This window comes from Dromaius novaehollandiae, chromosome 6, assembly GCF_036370855.1.
Source record: "Dromaius novaehollandiae isolate bDroNov1 chromosome 6, bDroNov1.hap1, whole genome shotgun sequence".
Lineage (NCBI taxonomy): Eukaryota > Metazoa > Chordata > Aves > Casuariiformes > Dromaiidae > Dromaius > Dromaius novaehollandiae.
In genome coordinates this window covers 10,477,119-10,499,005 of record NC_088103.1, presented here as the reverse complement: position 1 = coordinate 10,499,005, position 21,887 = coordinate 10,477,119, and the positions used below count along the sequence as shown (strand labels likewise).

The 21,887-nt window shown below is 46.5% G+C and overlaps 1 protein-coding gene across 2 annotated transcripts; it reads left to right on the top strand.

Annotated features, from left to right (window-relative positions):
* The first annotated feature begins 3,622 nt into the window (after positions 1-3,622).
* Positions 3,623-21,629, top strand: LOC112986876 (hexokinase HKDC1). 2 transcript variants are annotated; one of them, XM_026106400.2, is made up of 19 exons: positions 3,623-3,736; positions 4,213-4,422; positions 7,689-7,851; positions 10,013-10,161; positions 10,253-10,372; positions 11,192-11,287; positions 12,180-12,279; positions 12,938-13,121; positions 13,476-13,631; positions 14,169-14,402; positions 15,035-15,339; positions 15,655-15,803; positions 15,896-16,015; positions 17,279-17,374; positions 17,464-17,563; positions 18,239-18,422; positions 19,194-19,349; positions 20,127-20,360; positions 21,003-21,629. In XM_026106400.2, exons 2-19 carry the CDS (start codon positions 4,360-4,362, stop codon positions 21,145-21,147), a joined length of 2,754 nt encoding a protein of 917 aa, XP_025962185.2. In that variant the 5' UTR covers positions 3,623-3,736; positions 4,213-4,359; the 3' UTR covers positions 21,148-21,629. The 2 variants fall into 2 exon arrangements, with proteins under 2 accessions (XP_025962185.2, XP_025962184.2); XM_026106399.2 differs by lacking the exon at positions 3,623-3,736 and having other exon boundaries at positions 4,157-4,422.
* The last annotated feature ends 258 nt before the right edge of the window (positions 21,630-21,887 follow it).

Here is a 21,887-nt window from a genome sequence, read left to right as displayed (position 1 = left end):
CAGCTTAGGGGTTGATACTTGCGACATTAGTATTCTCACATATTCATTTTATGGTGGTTAGCATAAACTTACGTGCTTCGTACATGGAGGAATGTTTAATTTGTTGGAGCCAAATTCTCAGCAAACCCACTTCAGGTTTTTGTGATACAGTCAGTGAATGCTGATTAAGGCAGTGCAACACCAGGCTGTACATGTTTCACACACATGCAGGTGCTCTGTAGCCCTGATATCTGTATTTACTGGAAGCAACTCTAACGTATGCCTGTGATCTCCCAGTAGAGAGACTGTGGAGTGGAAAGAATCAGCTGCTGAAACTGTTGTGCTAACTCACAAAAATGGGTTTTGGCAGTGGGACATGTTGCCATGGCTGCATAAGAAGAACATGTGTATCCACTGTGGTTGGCTGTACCAGCCTGCAGATATTGCTTGTGTTAATGTTGGGATACTTGTGAAAACTGCGTGGAATTTCACTGTATCAAATACCTCACTTTCTAAAATGGTCAAACACGCATCTCTGCAGATTGAAGGTTTACACTAAATCTTCACCTTCCTCCTAGCATCAGTACTTTAAGCTGCTCTTCAGAAACAAGCCTGCAGTAGTTTGAACACATTTTTTAACACTTGTTTTCAATGCATTTCATATGCTCTTTCCCCATTATTCACTAAAATGCAAACAATATATAAATGTTTCTGGTCCATGTGATGTCCTGTTGACTTTGGTGCCAGACTGGTGGGAGGGAATGTTTTTAGATCCTTCTCTTGCAAAGCTTCCCCCAAGGAAAACCAAGCAGCTATGTTAAGTTGTGATACGGCCGTGTGAGCGTCTTGAATTTTCTCCTTTGGGGATGAGCAATTCTTCTTTGCTTTCCCAGACTCCTGACAGCTTCTGCCCAACAGCAACATGACTTGCACAGAATGCAAGCTTCTGGTTAACCCTTACCAATGTATTCCATTTGAAACTATTCAAATGGCTTGAGTCATGTGGGTTACATAACTGGGTGATATTGATTGTCCCCTTGTTTCATTTGCACTTGACAAACTTTAGAAGGGAAAATGTAGTCAGGTGAGCCTGCAGAATGTGGTCTGGATGACAGCATGCATCTGCCAGGTTACCTTTTGGATTGCACACTCTCTGCTGGACCTTCAAATTTGCGGTTTAAAACCATACTCTGTACAAGGACGACTGCCCTCTGCTCTACCATGTGCACCTGGGGGTGGGCTGCTGGAGACCCATGTTGCTGCTGTACTCTGCTTGTAGTTTGTTTTGGTAATGAGGTTTATCCATTAATAGGATGCTAAGCTGCTTACTAGTGTGTATTTTTTGAGCAAGGAAAAAGTGGCTGGGCCTTGGAGGTGTAAGCCACAGTCTTGTGTTTGAGCAGCAAGCCTTGCAGTAAGAAAGCTAAATGACTGTAAGCATTCTTTTTTGTGTTTTGCTGAGATTAGCACTTCAGCTTAACTGGTTGCTTGTTTCTATAGTGACTCCATAGTAACTGTTGTAAGAGCTCCGAAGTTTATTCAGGCGTTTCCAGGCTGACTTTTTCTGAAAGTTTTCTTTTCTTCTGAGCTAATGGTGTGGCTGTTGTTGACTGACATTAGTATGGCTGCCGAATTGAACCCACATGGTACAATCGGGGCTGGTGTGGTGCAAAGCTATGCCAGCTGCATGTTTTTAACATGCCCCATGCAAGCAAGCGCTTGGAAGGGAACTGAGTTGCCTCTTGCTCTGCTCTTCATGGGGCCTGTGCCATACTGTGTTATGGAAACTGAATCTTCTTCTTCACTAGTGCTTTAAATGGAAAATGCTGCTAACAGTGCTGTTTGGTAAAAGCCTTCCTTCTCCTAAGCCTGTATGCTCTTTTCTGTCTATGCCGGCAAAGACAAAGCGAAAGGGAGGGTTTGTAACTAACTTGTGTTGGGTGCAGCTCTAACAAGGGGGAAAAACATTTCCTTGCACCTCCAAACTGCAGGCAACTGGAGCTGGTCTGTTCGCAGGTCCTGGTCCAGGATCGTTTCCCCTGTGCTGGCCAGAATAAACACAAAATGGCCTTGATATATTTGGCAATTGGGTTCTTAGTGCGTTGAACTGTGGTCTGTATGGAAATGCAATAATGTCCTTTCTTTTCTTGCACAACAGCCTGCCTGAAGCTAGGATGCAGCAGGGACGAGCAAAGGAGTTACGCAGTGAATCTGACGTGTCAGGTATTTAGCAGAGCTTGCGGCCTGTTTAGTAATATTTAGATCTTTGAGACCCTTTTTCAGTGGCATCTGTTAGAAAGCAAACAGAGAATGAAAAATAAATCTGCTGCATTACAGGCACAATGAGCTCTGGATCAAAGTGGGATGGAGCTAGAAAGGTGATGTTTTCAATTTTGCTGGCCGGAGGGGTTGTGGCTCAGATGGCCTGGGTAAACAATGAGGGAAGAGACGGTCCCTCTGGGAGCGAGCGTCTGACTTGGCGAGCCAGCAGTTATTGAGAGATGAATACAGGAGAAGTGAACCGTGCTTTCTGGCTGGTAGTGTGGGGTTTTTTTTTTTTTTTTCCTTGTCTCCCTTTCTCTTGAAAAGCCTAATTTTAGAACAAGCCCTATTTCTGGACCGTTCAGGCACTCTGTTTAACTCTTGCTTTTCTTGTTTTATAGTAGTGGAAAATAAATAGGACTGGCAGGGTATCGCAGGTCCCGAGCTCCTTCCTGACACAAGGTTGTGAGACAGAACCGAGACCTTTCCTAGCAGAGAGTCTAATTCCTCTCTGCAGAGGCAACTCTCTTCCCCTCCCTCAGCTCTTTCAATCTTTTCTTGTGATCGGAGGCTGAGAAAATGTAATCTATGACTGCTCCTGATGTTCAGCAATGAGCTAGCTCCTACTGGTTGTGGTTTTTCTGTCTTTTCTGAAGTGTCTTGAGAGTGGTGCCAAGTGGAGTTGAAGGATTATTTTGTGTGTCTGTGGATGATACTCCTGTTCATACAGCTCAGCAGGATGATCAGCCTTTACAATAGGATGAGAGCATTGAGTCTGCTTTAGGCTGTGTTTAGCCCGAGATCCTTCTCTGCCAGCTGGTCCCTTATGCCCTGCCCCACCATGGAGCTGTGCAGAAGATTTTCTACTTCTGCTTAGTTCTTTGCATTTTCTCCTGTTACTTGGCATCGCCCCTTCTCCCCATCCCCCCAACTGCTTTGTCAATATAATTTTTAATTGTAATCTCGTTCTGGAGAGATCACGTTCTCATTCCAGTCAGTGTGCTCTATTTCAGCTGAAACGTTGAATAGTAGTGGAGGGGAAAGCCACTAAGTGTAGGTGTAGCTTGAGAGCAAACCACTAATTACCCCATGAGAATACCTTTTTTTTTCCCCCCCCTTTGTGCCCACACCTCTCTGTTTCATTTGGATGAGGTGCCTGTAATTTATGGGAATATCATGCAAAACCGTGACAAAACCCTAGAAACATTTTGTTTTCAGAATGAATTTTTTGGACTAATCGTTAAAGGCTGAGTCAAATGCAGCTCTGGTGTAAGGAAGCAGCCCTTGCTGTAGGTGCAAAGGCATCTGCTCTATCAAGTAAGGCAGTCTGATATCAAAGCTGCCTGCTGCCAGATAGGTCTGGCCCCTCCCTAGGTTTTGCAACTCTGAGGAGCTACGTTGGTTTGAAACTTTGTCTTCGGGAGGAGTGAAGGGAGAATAATCTATGCAAAACCTCTCTCAGCCGGAAATTGTGCAAGAAGTACTTCATGTGGGGGTACGTGCGTGTCTCGCCCCCTTTACACAGCAGAAGCTTTGCTGAAAAAAGCTGTAGATAAGGGCGTGCTGTGTGGACTAGAGTGGACTTAATTCATGCAGAAGAGCTTATCTTGCAAGTAGGAGCGCTGTGTTAGGGGGAAGAAACCTCCTAAAATCCCCCCTAACTTCCCAGGTTGCCTGCAGCCCTGCTGTGCGCTCAGGCTGGTGCGAGGCTGTCAGCGGCTGGGGAAGCCGAGCAGGGTGAAGCCGCTGCATAGCAACTGCATTGCGAAGTGGGAACAATTCCCAAGTGGGGCAGGAACAAAATCGATTTTTCTCCCCTTCAGCTTGGCAGCTGTCCAGGCGCTTGCTATGGCACAATGAAGTGTGTTGCTGGGGAGGGAGGGACTTGGGGCTGGTGTGGGGGGAGATGCAGAGAGACTAAAGTTTAATCATTGAACCAATCACGCTGGATGGATTTATTTCTGGACTCAGTTTCCCAGGAACTCTACCCGTCTCGCCCTGGAGGAAATGCTTCGGCTGACCTTGCTCTAGCTCCGGCTGTGTGAGTTAAGGACCTGTTGCTTTGGAGTTACTCGCAGCAACTCTGTCACCACTGACACATCCATCAACGCCGACAAAATGTTTGCTGTCCACTTGCTAGCTTTCTATTTTACAAAACTAAAAGAAGATCAAATAAAAAAGGTATGTAAGATGCAGCGTTAGCAGAGATTCCTGTTTTGACCAGAACTGTATTACTAGGAGCGTACTCTGGGATCTGCAGTACATAGTACAGACTAGATAATGGCTTTATCTACTTCAGCCCTAAAGATGAAAGGGGGCAAAAAGTACTGGGACTCCTAACCATCTGATGACTGTGTGAAAATAGGTCTGGTTGGTGGTTTCCCTGCTCAGTTATAAGCTCTCTTCCAGTAACGGAGTGAATGATCTCCTATAAGGAAAACCAGTGCTAAGACTTTGTAAGACAAGTACAGCGTAGTGCAGAGGGCAGCAAGGAACCCCTTGCGGAATCGCTTTGAGAGTGTACTGTGAAGGATGGGACTTTTAAAGCTGAGCAGGAATTTGATTCACTCACACTGTAGGTCGGGGTAGGGAGAACTCCTGGGCTCTTTGGGTGAGGTCTTTTGGGACCCCACACAGTTCGTACTAACGTTAGTGTGGGAGAAGTACCTTTGCCTCCTGTCTCGTTGTCCGACCTGGCTGGAGGCTGATATTTATAGATGTGAGCTTTAATTAAAGATGGAAAAGTGCAAGATAGTCCAGATCTTAAGCTGCCAGTGCTAGGAGTGAGCTGCCTAATGGTTACTCTCCCATGGGCACAGACCAGAGCACACAGTCTGCTTCCGTGGCTGTGCTGCAATGGGCTGCTGTCTCCCCATCACAAAACCCCACAGGGCTTGTATGCTCACTGGGTGGGAAGTCCTCCGGTTTCCAGCCATGTCCTCTGGGGGTCCTCTGTTCTCCTGGCCTCTCCGTTAATTGCTCTGTGGGGGCTGTCTCTGCCCAGCTCTGTCTTTGTATTTCCAGCTGGCTGGGAGCAGGGCTGTCTGCAGATGTGTAGCTGCGCGGGAGAGCCGGGGTGCCCGCAGGTAGTGCCGCCTCCACCACTGCCCTCATCAGAGAGGCCAGCTACACCAGGTCTTCCCTCCTGTGCCCTCGCTCAAAAGCGGAGTGACTTGTTCTTAGGGGCTTCTTCCACTAATGCTGGTGCTGCAGGCGCTGGCTGTTCTGCAGTTACAATCAAATGGTGTGTTAGTGGGGCCTTGCTGTGGTTGTAAACCAGGCTAGAGACTTGGCGAGCTTTTCCAGGCTCTGCCTTATCTAGTACTTTGGAGAGGACTGGTGCTTCTATGGCTGTAGGTAAACAGGGTGGAGAAGGCAATTTCTATGGAAAGCAGATAGCTAGCCTGTGACCTCTGCAAACAGAAACGTAGCTGTTTTTATTATTTTTTTTTGCAAGGTACTTCTCTCGAAGTTATTTGGAAAAGAGGAGTGTCTGTGTGAGACTGTGTGTGCTGTCTCTGCAGTCATATTCTGGTGCTTGGGCTGAGATGGTGGATGCTATGCAGGGGCAGGGCTCAAAAAAAGCATGGGATGAGATCAAGTATTTGTGCAAACCAGGGCTACAAAGAAGGGCCTGAAAAATGGTCTTTTTAAAGGCACAGCTGTATCCTAAGACAGCTGCCTTTCTATTTTAAAACTTTCTGCAGTGTGTGTGCACTTATTAGACAGTGCTTCAGTTATTCTCAGGGTCCTAGCTCTCTCAGTTGGGTCACTTCTGCCCATCAGTTTTAAATGAGACTGTGAATAGGTAAATATTTTGTAGAACTGTGCCTTGTTAATATAGGTGGCTAGTTGATTACAGAAGAAGCCGATTTATCTGTGACCGGCCTTCTCTGTTTAAACAATGCTACCCCTTACATCCAGCCATGTTGCTGGTGGGACTAGTTTCATGTATGTTCTCCCGTTCCTTTAGACCTCCCTGTGTGAATAGGACTGATGAAACACTCTGAACAGGTAAAGCAGCATCAAAACATGGGCCATGGTACAAGAGCTCCTAAGTGTCTGTACTAGAGAGGTGTAGGAAGCTGTGCCACCTCTCTCCTGCCTGATGGCTCTGGCCTTCAGCCTTGTGTTTTGGGGAGTAAGATGTTGGCACAGATCACCTTCCAGGAAATGTCCAGCTATTTGGAGCACAGAAGTATTATGCCTGTATCACACTTGTTCATGCAGCACCAGAGTCCATCAGAAACTGCAGGGCTCCCCAGTGGAAATGAAGAGCATCTGGATGACAACAGATTCTTCTTTTGCTGCATTAATCCTTTGTCATATCTCGCTGTGTAGTTTACAGGCCACCTTTCTTATAGCCATGTATCCAGCCCTCCAGGTAAATGTCAGTCCAAGAAGTTGTATGGTCTTGAAGAGGAAAATCTCAAGCTTTGCCCAGGTGAAGCTATATAAAAGCACTGCCTGGTTTCTGTACCAGGTTATCTGAATTCTCCACAGATACTTTTGATCCCCTTTGAATTTGACTGGCTTTCATTTTGACTGCATGCTGCGTGTTATAGACCCTTCAGAAAGGATACTGTTTGCACCCAAAATTGTTTTCTAGGTCTAGTCCTAAAATCACAGCAAACAGAGGGCAGATGTGGGGTGGGAAATGGGCTTTAAGCTCAGCCTGGCATGCCAGCGAAGTTAAATGTCTGTGGAGCGAAGCAGTAGCTGAATAGATGTTTTCAGATCGTGGCTGACACGCTTGGGCATTGGCAGCATTTTTTGGACCTAATTCAGAGTGGTCAGATTCTCACCAGGTTTGGGATACTTTACAGCTCTAGTTTATTATATGTGTAGGAGAAAAGATGGTTTAAAAACAGCCCACTAGGGTCTACAGCAAGACTCGGAGGCTTTCCATCAGAAAAGGTGGCTAACATTTTGACAGTGTTTCAACAGAGTTGGGTTAAAGACTTTCAAAACTAAGTTTTTGTAAGAGTTAGTGTTCTGATAATGTCCTGGAGCTTGCTTCCACTCGTGTTCATGGGAGTTTAGCTACTGAGGTCAAAAATGAAATAAGCTTGTGGGATCGGAGAGGTGGGTTGCATAGGTCGTAGCTCACCTTTAGCCTGTCGCACGTGTGGAACGAATCCGTTGCATCTCCGTCGGGTCTGTTTAGCCTCGTGTTTGTCAGGCAGGTGGGAGCGAGCAAAGCGATTCTTGTCCAGCACTGTGCAGCAGTGCTGCTGGAACTAGAGATATTTTGGGGGCTTTCATGCTAAACAGCGTCTCTTATGGTTAGAAAAGTAGTGAAAGTGGAAAACCCTGTGATTTTTCCCTGCTGGCTGAGATAACGGAAGCCTCTGCTGGGACACGTGGGAGAGTCCTTCTGTAGCATGAGAGCAGTGTGAGCACCGAGGAGCCTGCGTGCCTCCCAGTAACGCCTTGCCCGTTTCCAGGTTGACAGGTACCTGTATCACATGCGCCTCTCCGACGATGTCTTGCTGGACGTGATGGCTCGCTTCCGGGCCGAGATGGTAAAGGGGCTGGGGAGAGACACGAACCCTACAGCGACGGTGAAAATGCTGCCGTCGTTTGTGCGCTCGCTGCCCGACGGCTCAGGTGAGTCCCCCCTGCTCTCTGCTGTGGTCGTGCTTGTATGAGTAAAGGGCCTAGGCAGTGCTCCGAAAACAGCCCCCTTGGTCCCTGCAGATGTGGCCTCGCCGCTAGAGCTGCGGTTGGACACGGCAAGGGCAGCCTCTACAGCCCAGACCCCGCAGTGCAGCGTGCGGCCGTGCCGTGCCGTGGTGTGCGGACACGGGGCTGCTGCGTGGGAGCCCCGGGGCGGGCAGGGGGCCGCAGTGGGTGCAGAGCACCGGCCCGATCCTGCAGGCCCAGAGCCGCCTCTGGCTGCAGTGGGGATGGGGCCGAGTCCCACGGCGGTGCCGGGGCTGCCTTGCGGAGCCCCCCAACTGCAAAGTCCTCTTGGCTTCTGCCAGCAAACTCCACGGTGTTGTCTTTCTCTGTCCCAGAAAACCAATCCCCTCCTGCCCTTCCTTACCATCTGCACTGGAAAAAACACAGGATGAGTGTCCACATAGTCTGCCAGGGCATAACCTCTGCTGCTGTAGCTGGATCCTCCTTTGCAGCCACCAGTGGGACTTAAACAGGGCAGGAGAGAGTACTTCTGCAGGGGTGTCCTCTGGGGGGACGTGGGGCGACGTAGGGTTTACAAGCCCGTCTTGCTTGGAGAAGTGGCTGCGTCCAAAGTAACTCTGAGGCCCCAGCTCAGCTGGCTCCTGGCAGTGCACACTGACAGAAAACGATGGTTTTCCCAAGTTTAAGCGAAACTCTGAATCTGTGCAGGGCTCTGTCTGGCCTAGGTTGGGACATGGTGTGTAACAGCTCTTCATGCAGGAAGCTTTAGAGAAAGGCCTGCTCTGTACCTCCTTTCCGCAGGGCTTTAGTCCTTCTGAAAGTGATTTCCTCACAATTAAAGGAGAAATAACAGCTTTCATGGCATACAGGGAACATCTGGAGGCAAATCCACTGAAACAAGGGACATATGAGGAAAATCTGTATGTAAGCACCTTGGAAACTGCCTGGCGGGAACTGAGTACTCCCCTTTTCGCTGCTGCTTTCACCAAAGAAAAAGAAACATTAGTTTAAAAATATTAGAAAAATTCAAAAAGAAATACTAGCCTTGTTGTTGCTGTGGCTGTCACAGGCTGCGAGGCATAACCTGACACGGACCCTGTCCTGAAATTGCAGAGAAGCTCTGAGGACATGAGACTCAGAAAATTGCACGTGGTGTCATCACTGTTGCAAAACTTAGTGTATCCCAAAGCCAATATTGGACAACGCTCTTCTGGCCTGTGCGGCCTTGCCCCTGTGTCAAGGACAGTCATGTTGGCATGTGTCTTATTGACAAACTCCCTATTTTAAGTATCAAATTGATTTTTCTATTTTTGCGCTCTTGCTATAAGCTACTTATTGGTTACTTTGTTTCCAGACAAAACTTCCAGCAGGTTTAAGCGTCTCAAACCTGGCTGGCTTTTCCTGTTTGCAGTAGCAATGAACTTCCAGATTTTTCAGTGCCTTCTATGTTGCTACCTCAAATAACCTCTGTGGAGCATCACCCATTTTTAATCATTTAAGAATTAATGACCTGACTAATGTCACGGTTTACTGAGTAACCCAGTTTGTCTCCTTGCCTTTGTGATATCTGGCCATAATATTACAGGTAGAATTTCCTGCTTTCGTTTCAGGGTCACGTTTAATTTAAAAAAAAAAAAAAAAAAAAAAAAAAAAAAGAATTAGTCAGGTGTCTGTACCATGGGACAAAGATTGCACACGGCTATGTGCTTGCCACCGAATGGCCTTTGGGGAAGAGCTGCTTCCTGTGCGTGCGATGGGGAGAGAATTGCTTTATTGAAGCAATGAGTCCAACCTGCCCTTCTGCGTGGAGGTCCTGCTAGGGAAAGACACATCTGAGCTGAGAGTGCTGCTGGCTGAGAAACAGATTGTTGTCTTTACACGAACACTTGGGGGGATTTGCAGATAATTTTGTTGGTTGACATTGGGGTGGACAAAACTAGTCTTGCTGCCCCTGGAAGCTGGCTTCTGCAGTAGGGCCATGTCTAACAGGGGGCTGCAACCCATGTCCTTTATGGGCCTAGGTAGTGCTCTCAAATGCCCATTTTCCTGAGCTGTGGCCCTCTGTGTGGTGTCTGGGCTGTGCCTCTCGGCTGTTGTTGCTGATGGTTGTCTGCTCGCGTTGCAGAGAAGGGCGACTTCCTCGCTGTTGACCTGGGTGGCTCCCAGTTTCGCGCCCTCCAGGTGAAGGTGTTTGATGATGGGAAGCAGAGCAGCCAGCTGGAGAGCAAATTTTACCCCACACCCAAGGAAGTCATCCAGGGGAATGGAGCCGAGGTAGGGCCTGCGGAGCCGCTCTGCGGCGGTGCCGCGCTTGAGCGTGTGCCTGCCGGGCACAGCCTGACCCGTCCTCTCCCTTCGCCTGCAGCTCTTCGATTATGTCGCTGACTGTCTGCTAGACTTCATGGAGTCCAAAAACCTGAAGCATAGGAGGTTACCTCTTGGCTTTACGTTTTCTTTTCCATGCAGACAGACCAAATTGGAAGAGGTAAGATGCAAAAAGGAAAAAAAAAAATGACTGCGGGGAAGTCTTGCTCCTTACAGAGCCTGGGGAAGCTATTGCGTGGGAGTGGTAGCTCGTGGCCTTGTGTGTGGGATAACCTTTGCACAGCTCTCCAAACAAGGCATGGGCCAGCCATGCTGTTTCACTAGACTTGACTACCACTCAAGGATTTATTTGGTATCTCAAGGCAGGAGGATCTTTAAGCTAAAGCTATTCTTTTACTTATCAGTACCCGACTCTGTGGTAATCACATGTCCTTGTATGAAGGCTATTAGGCTTTAAAACACATCCCTTTGTGTCCTAAGGAGTGTGTGTGTCTTTTGTTTTGTTTGTTTTTAATTCTTCTTCAGTATCTTTACAGTTCCTTCTAAACAGGAGAGACCTGTAGCTGAGCTGTTTGGAAGGCTGCGTGGGGGAGGTGAAAGGCTAATTGCAAATATTTTGTGGCTTCTTATTCTTCGCTCCCTTTTATTTGTAGGGAATCTGTGCTTTAGGCCCCAGTCCTAAAATGCTTTGTTCTTAGTGTTGTTAATTTGTGATGAGCATTGGTAAAAGCATTCATGCTTTAAATGAAACACAGGGAAAATGTGTTTGCAGGGTTGGGGCCTTACCATTTTATCTGTTTTGTTGTATTTGTCTGACAGCCACTGTAACTGAGGTGAGATGCTCTGCTGTGTTTCAGCCCAGGTTTTCACAAGTGGGGAGAGATAATGGGCTTCTTCCCAGGCTTTGGTCTTGGCTGTCTTTGTGGCAGGTTTGTACGTCAAGGCTGGAGCTTTTTGGTCACCGACTGTTTCTTTGCAGGGGGTGCTCCTTAACTGGACAAAACACTTCAAGGTCCGAGGCGTTCAGAACACGGATGTGGTCAGCTCTCTGCACAAGGCTCTCAAGAAGCACAAGGCAAGTTTTGTTCCTGCAGGAGCCAAACTGAATTGGCCCCTGATCATCCTGGGAGATCCACACTTGGTGCGTGGGGTGTCTGGGAGCTGTCAGACGTTCTCCAAGCACATCCACTAACAGGTGCCTGATGTGGCTAAGGCCTCCGAGGGCTGCTCCGTCTCCCCCTTTCCCAGGGGTTCCCGCCCCGCAGCTCTGGAAGGGGACACGCAGCTCCAGCGCAGCTGCCCCAGCTCACAGTCTGACAGTGATGCCAAACGCATGCTGGTAAACTGGGCGGGAAGTGGTGGGGCACCAGTACAGCCCCACTGTCATCCTGAGCTAAAGGGAATGTGCTGTCAACCTGCATGGTGAGATGCAGATGCATGCTGTATTTTGTAGTTTGGTCTGCATTTGGAGAGCTGGGAGGGAGGAGGTATCACCTTAAATTAGCACGCCTAGCTCTGCCAGGGCTTGTCCACTTCAGTCTGTGGGATGGAGTGGTGGTAGTTCTAAAAATCAGCAATAGACATGATTAAATCTGCCCTTTAACTAGCGTATTCCTTTGAATAACATTGTTTCAATATTTTGGAAAGTATTTTCATATTCTGTACTATTGGTAGCATCGTCTAAGAAACACAAAACATCATTCCATATCTTGTCGTCATTGTAGTAAGGAAGAAATTCTGTTAAAGATCCTGGCTGGCCGAGCATTTGAGAATTCAGAGATGTTCATTACTTTACAGCATTGTTGGGATAGTGTTATAAAAGCAAGTAGCGTGCACTTTAGGTTCAGGCAAGCTCTTAGAGTTAGCCTTCAAAGCACTACCCAGGAGTATGTCTGTGTGTTGTTGCTTCTACAGCCAGGATGCTTTCTCAGCCTATTTCTATTAACCACTCATCTTTATGCTACCAGGGCATAGATGTAGATGTCATGGCACTGGTTAATGACACCGTGGGAACCATGATGACTTGTGGATATGATGACCAGCGCTGTGAAGTTGGACTTATAATTGGTAATTTGTTCTCTTCACTAAGTATTTTCTTTCTTTTCCTTTTCGCCCTTCGTTTGTTTAGTCTTAACAATTCTTAAGTGCAAGGAGTGTCCCAACAGAGGACAGACCAGAGAGAAAATGGAAAAAACAGTGGTCAGATCTGCAAGCCAGGCTGCCTTGTGTAAGGCAGCTCTTCCTATGCTGATCACATTGCTATTGAGTATTAAGGTATACTTCTTGTTTTGTCCAGATCCAGGATCCAGTTCTGAGCAACACAAACTTCTCTGCTGACAGTATAGAAAATCAGTGTCTGTCTCTCCAGAGAAAGCTGAATTCCTCTTGCCTCTGTCAGTAAAGATCAGCTATCTTTCCATAACTTGTCTGCTTCACAGCACTACAGTGGCTTTTCCCAAGCCCCATAGAGGTACATTTGAAATAGAAAAAATGTTTTTAAATGAGTTGAGTCTTAGATCAACTTCTGGTACTCTCACTCAATGTAAAATGATTATTTAACGAGTATAGGCAGCTTGATATTAGCGCACACTACCACAGTGTTATGTATTTACATTTTCTTCTAAAGAAAACACTAACTTTTTCCCAAACGTGTGGGCTTAAAACAAATGAAAAACAAACCTGGGGCAAACATGTAATTTTTCCACATTGGCTCCAACACGCGCAGGGACGGGCACCAACGCCTGCTACATGGAGGAGATGAGGCACATCGACCTGGTGGAGGGCGACGAGGGGAGGATGTGCATTAACACGGAGTGGGGGGCCTTCGGGGACGACGGTGCTTTGGATGACATCCGCACGGAGTTCGATCGAGAGATCGACCTGGGATCTCTCAATCCTGGAAAACAACTGTAAGTGACTTCCACTGCTGATTTGACTTGGCAGTCTAAAGACTCTGTGTGTGTTTCCGGAGTGCGCCAGGAGCCCCTTTGGAACGGCAATGGGCTTGAATGAGCCTGAGCTGACTTGGCTCTTGTCCTGTCCAATCTGGACCTTTTTAATCACTTATCTGGGGCACTGTGCTTGGGTCCCAGCACCTCAGGAAGGCATAATGCCCACAGCTTAGGTTGCAAGCACCTTCTTTAGGTGCTTAAATTACATTTGACCCTTGTAAGAACATAAGATGCTCATATCTGACCATATCACAGCTCTGTCAAGCAATGAAATGAGAGTCTGGGTGAACGCTTGTAATCCTTTCATTCCAGGTTTGAGAAGATGATTAGCAGCCTGTACCTGGGCGAACTTGTAAGACTCATTCTTCTAAAAATGACGAAGGAAGGTCTGCTCTTCAATGGGAAAGTGTCAACAGCTCTGTGTACTAAGGGCAAGATTGAACTGAGACATGTGATCGCAATGGAAAAGTAAGAGCTGTAGCATGCCCTTGGAGAGGGGCTGTTAGTCTTTCACGAGCAGCAATGCTAATTTTGTTATAATCTGTGGGTACTTGGAATTGATCCTATACTGGTCAACTTGGTTTTGCTTTTACATAGGAGACAAATAAGTTCCTTAAGTTCCTTAAGTAAGAGTTGGTGGAAGATGAAATTTTAACAAAGCACCACAGTAGCAAATGTACTGTTAACCATCACAGGCATAAGTTGTTTAAATAATCTCTTTTGAGACCTGAGTCCATGGCAGGTTTCCTGCAGTTTTCAGCTGGTGGGATCTGGGAATACTTGGCTTGTTTTGAGAGTGTAGGGATGTAGTGCAGACTCTAGGTCCTCTTGTGGATGGAAAACTGATGGATTCTGGTGTTTTCCAGAGCAATTCCAGTGCACGCTGGTACTTCAGGGATGATTTCTGCATTTTCATGGTACTGAGGGAAGCTGTGCATCTATTACTGGTCTGTGTGTGGCCTAATATCCTTGCATTAAATGATTCATTTCTTTGTTTTGGGACAGATATAAGGAAGGTCTGAGCAACACAAAAGAGATACTTACAGAGCTGAACCTGTTTCCCTCCGAAGAGGACTGCATTGCTGTCCAGCACGTCTGCACCATCGTTTCCTTCCGCTCGGCCAACCTCTGCGCTGCAGCCTTAGCAGCCATACTGACGCGACTGAGAGAGAATAAAAAAGTGTTAAGGCTGCGAACCACTGTTGGGATTGATGGGACCCTCTATAAAACCCACCCCCAGTAAGTCACCAAACAGCATGTGGTAGTTACTGGCCACATGTAGTTGTTGTAAAAAGTCCCCACCCACACGTACGTGCGGCTTTTCCAGAGAGCTGCTTGTCTTGCGCAGGCAGGGGTGAGATCTGGCTGGACTGCAGAGCGTAAGACTGGCTTGGTTATCGCAAAGCTGGCTCAGGAGCTTTAGAGCTGGCGGGGGCACACTGGTGTCTAGCAGAGAGAGCAAGTGACTCCTCGAGTGGCTGCCTCCAGGGCACTTGCAGTTCATTTATTTCTTGGATTTTTGAATGTATACTCAAATTTCTCCCAAATTTGGATGGAGGCCAAGTGTCTGATGCGCCAATTCTGACTTTCTTTAGCCTGCTCCTGCTTGGCTTTTCTCCAGCATCCTCTTCCTTGGCATTCACGCTTGTCTAGGGGTGTTTTCCCATTTCTGGTGAGAGTACAGCTTCTGCAGAATAGTCAGAAATGGGGAGCATTGTACTCTTCTCCCAGACCGGTTTCTGACGTTGTGCTGCTCTGCTGTGCTTGGTCACTTGTGATTTTTGATGTATGTGTGTACCGGAAGCACGTGTGTGAAGCAAGGCACGTATGAAATGCCTGCGAGGGTCTAAAGAAGCTCCGTGTTCCCCTAGGTACGCTAAGCGTCTGCACAAGGTGGTGAGAAGGCTGGCCCCAAACTGCGACGTTCGGTTCCTGCTCTCCACGAACGGCAGCGCGAGGGGGGCCGCCATGGTCACGGCGGTGGCGCGCAGGCTGGCCACGCAGCGCAAGCGCATCGACGCCGTTCTCGCGCCGTTTCTGCTCTCCCTGGACACCCTGCGAGAAGTGAAGGACAAAATGAGGACGGAGCTGGAATATGGGCTAAAGAGAGAGACGCAAGGCCGCGCCACGGTGAAGATGTTACCCACGTACGTCTGCGGGACCCCGGATGGAACGGGTAAAGTCCTCCTCTGGTCACCTGGAGGTGGTGCAGGGAAGTTGCTTGTCTGTTTTCTGAGGGGGAATATGACAATTTGGAGAATTCTGGAAAATGCCAGGATGGTGTCTGTTGGCAAGCTGTTGCTTCCTGTGGTGTTATCTGGCTGGCCTTCAGCCCCTTCGCCTGGCAGACCAATGGGATAAATGTCACAAGGAACAGTGTGTTATCACTGGCTCCGATTACGTTTTTTGGAGACTTATGGCAGAGTATGGCATTCTGAGCTGCAGACATGCTACAGGAAGCACCAAAATGAAATGCCTTCTTCTCTTACAGAGAAAGGAAAGTTCCTTGCCCTTGATCTTGGTGGGACAAATTTCAGGGTTCTGCTGGTCAAAATTAGAAGCGGGAGAAGGAAATCGGTGCAAATGTATAACAAAATCTTTGCCATTCCTTTGGAGATCATGCAAGGGACAGGGGAAGAGGTAACTTCTAATGAGTATCTAACTGGTTCAGCCAGGGCCCCTGGAATGGGAGTACCTGCAAGATTTACATGTTTTTTTTTCTGTCCTTCCAGCTCTTTGACCACATTGTGCAGTGCATAGCAGACTTTTTGGAGTATATGGGGATTAAAGGTGCCCGGCTGCCTCTGGGCTTCACCTTCTCCTTCCCCTGCAGGCAAGCCAGCATTGACAAGGTAAAGACCAAAACAGAGAGAGGGTTGTCTTGGCAGCTCTGCATCTGCACGGCAAATGATGATATTTTGGGTGATGGTGACTTGTTGGTTTGGAGTTGGCAGGCAAAAGCTTTTTTTTTTTTTTTTTTTCTTCCCTCTGTCCCCGAAGTGTTTTCCTCTGAGCAGGACTTTTCAAGGTCTGGTGGGAAAAAAAAAAAAAATCTGAATTGGTCTTTGGAGAGAATTTCACCTGATTGATGGGGTTTTATTACTCTGCTGTGCAAACTGGTTGCTTAGGAAGAAAGGTATCATTTTATATGTGTATGGGAGGCAGAACTTTCACTTATTGTTCCTGGTGAGAAATGGATATTTGCTTTTGTTCTGTAAAGAGTGAGCCCTTACGATGTCTAAGTGACTGCATGTTTTTAATGTCCCAGGAATCTCTTGTGCGCCTTCTCTCTGTAATGCCAAGAGAGAACAGTCCCCTCCTTGTACTTTCTCAGCTACAACCCCAGCGTATTCTCCTAGCTGTGCTGCAGAGCCCTGACTGTATAACTTTCCCACTACATTAGGTTTTTTGTCGAGTGTCAGTGGGCAGAACTGAGCTTGCTTATTCACAGGGTGGAAGGGCTGGACCTCTGAGTTTGATTTGTTAATTGGACATGTGCAGCTTTTTGAGGGATCTCATCTCTTCATCTGTCCAGAGCTGATGTAAGAAAAGTTTAAAGATGAATAAATTCACGAAGATATTCTTGATTATTTTTTTGCTCTTCCTAAGGGAGTAGGAGGAAAAAGGGGTTCTGCCTAATCTGGTCAAATATGTAGGCTGCTTGGAGGGATGAGAGACTGCGATCATTTTAGATGTTTTTAAGTCCTGGTGGATTTTACAGTCGCTTCAAGACTTGTCTGGCTCAATTTACAGCAAATGCAGTTTTTACTATTTTTCTCCTGCAAATGGTACTATGGCTGGGTGTGCAGAAGGGAGTGAGGTGGGGAAGTTTCCCAAAGGAGGAGAGAACTTTAGAAGGCATCGGGTAGGCAATGTCTTGATAAACAGGCGAGTAAACCTAGAGTGACTCCTTATCTGTGGTTGTCATATGCACACTCGCATGCTCTCTGCACTGGACACTTGTGATAACCTGTTTTTTTGGCCAGAGAAATGCATTATTTTTTGGTTGGGGGGGGGGAGGGGGACAGAGAAAGAGAAGGGGAAAAAAAAAAAAGAATGATGTTTGAGGTACACCGTCTTCTCCATCTACATTTGTGGATTTTCTTCCGTTTTAGGGAACGCTTGTAGGTTGGACAAAAGGTTTTAAGGCAACGGATTGCGAGGGGGAAGATGTTGTTGATATGCTGAGGGAAGCTATCAAGAGGAGAAATGTGAGCTATTCTTTTCTGCTTTCTGGTGTATTTAATGCGTGCTCCCTCTTCCCCCCGGGCCCCTCTATTGAATGTGACTTATGTTTTAGGAGTTTGACTTGGACATTGTAGCAGTGGTGAATGACACTGTTGGGACAATGATGACGTGTGGGTACGAGGATCCAAACTGTGAGATTGGCCTCATTGCAGGTACAGTGTTATTCAAGCAACCAGTGTAAAACGAAAGCCTACATGCAGGTGCTCGGCTTCATTCCCTACTTCAGAATTTGTAAAACAAGTGTCTTACAAGTCTCTCCCTGGCAGTATGGTGTATGGTGTTACTGGTCACTAAGAGATCTTGGCAGGTTTGTATGGTATTCAACTGAGACCACAGTAGCACCTGTACCAGATCCAATCAGAAGTCCACCAGGTTCATTAGCCCGTTTCTGGGGGTGCCTAACAGTGGGTGCCCGGTGAAAGAGTGTGGAAAATAGTAAATACAGCATGAATCTTCCTGTTTTGGCAAGTGTATTGCTGTTGACTGTGTAGGCAGCTCTTAGGACTTGGAACAAGAAAAGATATTTTTAAAATTTTGAATGAATTCTTTGTGGGCTTTCCAGATAATTCCCCCGGTAGATCCTTCTAAGTCTTCAGGCAGGAATGCATCTAAACACAGAAGATGTGAAGCCCCAGTCTAAAAACATTTCTGTTGTGACACCTTACCGCACACAGTGAAGGCTGGCAGTTGCTTCTGTAATATCTGGGGAGATCTTTGAAATTTGGGATCTGGAGGAGAACTGTTTCAAGATGATCACCGCAATCATCTTCCGTGTGTTTCAGCTGCTACTTCATTTTTCTGGCTGAAGCCTTGTTGTTTCCTCCTAGGAACAGGCAGCAATGTGTGCTACATGGAAGACATGAAAAACATAGAAATATTGGAAGGGAACGAAGGAAAAATGTGCATTAATACAGAATGGGGAGGATTTGGTGACAACGGCTGCATCGACAACATCAGGACAGAGTATGATAAAGAAGTAGATGAAGGTTCACTAAATCCAGGGAAGCAGAGGTAATGAGATGGTCCTGATTTAAGTGAGTCCTTGAGATGCACTGGCTAGTTTTTGTTAATGTGCTTAATGAATGAATAATCAGAAAGGAAATTTTAATATTACATTTCACTTTCTGGACAGTAAGTAATGCAGGTATCCAGGGAAAAAACAAAAACATATGTTATTTCTGTTACCACAGCACTGTTTTCACCCCAGGGCACTTGCCAAACAGTGCAGCTTTGAAGATTTCCCTGCAAAGCACAGGCCTTGCTGTATTCCTCCCTCTTGCGCTGTTCCCCTTGCTTTGGTTCTAGGACCAATCCTCCTCTCAGAGTATTTTCTTAATGATACCAGTTCCCAGGCAGGGCTTTCTGTTAGCCTGCTTCCCCTTCAAAAGCAAAATACAAACTGTGCAGGAGGATAAACTGAACTGGCTGTTCTTGGTTTGGTAAAGACAGCACTGATTGCATATGACTCACCAGAGAATGCACAGGGGGGACAGGGAAATGTTTCTCCTCAGTGTGGACTCTGGCCTTAACACCATCTTGGATTTAATATTGCAGTTTTTTTCTAGTTTTGTTATCTTTTGACATAATATATTATAATTAATACTTGCACTTGAAGTCACTGCAACAGACTTTTCTGATGGTTGAAAGACAGTTCAAGGAATACTGTTCTGCAAGCTTTGACTGCTTTTCAGGTTGTTCAGAGTGTGTATCTACCAGTGATTATGTTAAACAGAGCTAACTTGCTGTCTCTTTAAAAACATATATTTTTTTCTTTTATAACAGGTATGAAAAAATGACCAGTGGAATGTACCTAGGTGAAATAGTGAGGCAGATTTTGATCGACTTAACCAAACAAGGACTGCTGTTCAGAGGACAGATTTCGGAATCACTCAGGAAAAGAGGCATATTTGAAACAAAATTCCTGTCTCAGATTGAGAGGTAAAGTTGTCAATTAGATTTACATGGTTTAAATCCTCAAGCTCTTCCAGAACCTCTAGAAAATAATCTTCCACAAAAGTGTGGAGCCCTTTCCTTCAGGAAGTCTATTATAGTCTCCTTCTTGGTGGTGGGGAAAGAGCGGGGGGAAGACATGACAAAACAAAACAAACCCCCCCCCCCCCCAAGGAACTGTGGGAGTCCTAGAATTATTCTGTAATTATATGAATTATCATTTCCTTTCCATTTGGCTGTGTTATCTTGGATGTCTTAGTATCAAGCATTTCTGTACTTGAAATCTTTCCTGTAGGAACTTAAAATGGTACTAAAAAAAAAAAAGAAAAGCCAGTGATATATAAATACGTCATGAATATGGGCTTACCTGCATATCTGTGTGTGTTTGGCACAGTCTTCCAGGCTATTCGAAACCCCTTCCAATGTTGGAAAAATTTTAAAGGTAGTATCTCACCCTTTAGATCAAAACTAACACGGTAAGGTGGCTGATTTGGCACAGCTCCTTTGTGACTTTAGGAGCGAGGTGCCTAACTATCGTTTGTGCCTTCTGGAAACACGGCAAAGAGCACTCCAGGAGCAAGTTTTGGATCCAGGTTCAGACTGGAACTTTATTTTATACTTTAAAGCAAATGGAGGGGTTTAGAGCTGGATCTGTGGTCGAGGTCCTTTTGAATTGAGATTCAGTCTCATCTGTGAAACTCTTAAACTTGAGGGCTCGCAGGAGTTTCCCCTAACGCCCTGCTGCTGCCTGTTTCCCTCTGCCAGCGACCGGCTAGCCCTCCTGCAAGTGCGGCGAATCCTGCAGCAGCTCGGCCTGGACAGCACGTGCGAAGACAGCATCATCGTCAAGGAGGTGTGTGGAGCTGTTTCCAGGAGAGCTGCCCAGCTCTGCGGGGCAGGGCTGGCGGCTATTGTGGAGAAGAGGAGGGAAAACCGAGGTGTGGAGCACTTGCAAATCACCGTCGGGGTGGACGGGACTTTGTACAAGCTCCATCCACAGTGAGTGCCTGGGTCCCACCTCCCTTTGCTTTTTTGCTCAATTACGTTGTGAAAACGTGCCGGGCTGTGCCAGGCTCCTGCTGGGGTGGTCAGAAGTAAGGGGGAATAAACATCTGACGTGTCTCCCTGCATCCCATCTTTTCCTTTGCCTACACGATGGATTGAAAGCTGCAAAGGAAAGTCCAGTTATTACTGGGAGGCTCTTGTTCTCTGGGGTGTTTAGCAAACCTGCTCTTTTAATATTGATTTTTCCAGTGTTTTGGGGGATTTCTGCAATGTCTGGGGATCCTAGATGAAAGCAAACTTTTTCATGTGGGAAGCTTTGCTGGGTTTTTGTAGATGGGTCTGTATTTCGTGAGTAAGGCCTCAAAGCAGTTGCATTAGCTGTTGAGTTGGGGGAAGAGTCTCCCCTCTGTGGTCTCTAAATGCAAGGGGCCCATCACGCTGAGCAAAATTAAAGGTGGAGAAATAGAAATTAAAATCTGGTGGAGTACAGAAAGAAAACACAGAAAGGAATGGGATGGAGAACCAAAGGAAGATGTTGGCTGAGGTTTTGGTTCCCTGCTAATAGACAGGTACAAATGATCACAAACCAGAAGAGGGCTGCTAAAATGGTCTTCCCCTCTCTCCTTTTCCTTTCAGTTTTTCTAGGGTCCTGCGGGAAACGGTGAAGGAACTGGCACCGCAGTGTGATGTGACGTTCATGCTCTCTGAAGATGGGAGTGGGAAGGGAGCTGCCCTCATCACAGCAGTAGCGAAAAGACTGCGTACTGTTGGAGAAAACTAAAAACAAGAGGTCAAGTCCCTGCAGCATTGCCAGGCATGTGCACTAGAGATTTGCTGAGTGGTGATTATAGCTTTGCCAGACACCGGTACACAGGTAGCTGTTTTCAGGAAGCAGCTGGTTTTTGACTAACCGGCTTTTTTGTCCTTTGGTAGCTTGGATCAAGTGTTTCTGCTGACATTCACTGACATTATGTCTTGGGATACTGCAAGCTACTCAGTTCTGTGCTTCCTGCAATTCATCTGTAGTGCACATGAGAGTTTTAAAAAAATAAATAAATCTCAATATGTCTTCTTACAATGGCTTAATTAAGTCACTGCCTCACAAATGAGTTTATCACCCAGTTTCTTAGGATTTTGGGTTTTTTAGTTTTGGTTTGGCCTGGCTCTAGGGATATTGAGATCCCAGTGCTGCACATATCTAGCAGACGTGTTTATTCAATGCTTCACAGATTTCACAATAAATCTGCAAGTAAAATAAATTAATGGGCTTTGGTCAGTGATGCTTTTTTCCTTCCCCTCTGCTGCGTTGGTTACAAGTATATTGTAATGTGATATTTCTCTGAGTGCAGAGGACACAATTAATAAATGAATGTAATGGAAAAAGGTGAGTCCACAAAATAGCAGTTTGTGTCAAAGTATATTGGTGCATTTGAGTGTGCAAAAACATAAACCAGTGCTGGATGGATTCTGACTGTGACTGATTCTTCTCACCTGAGGGTGAAGGCGAGGATATAGAGCAGC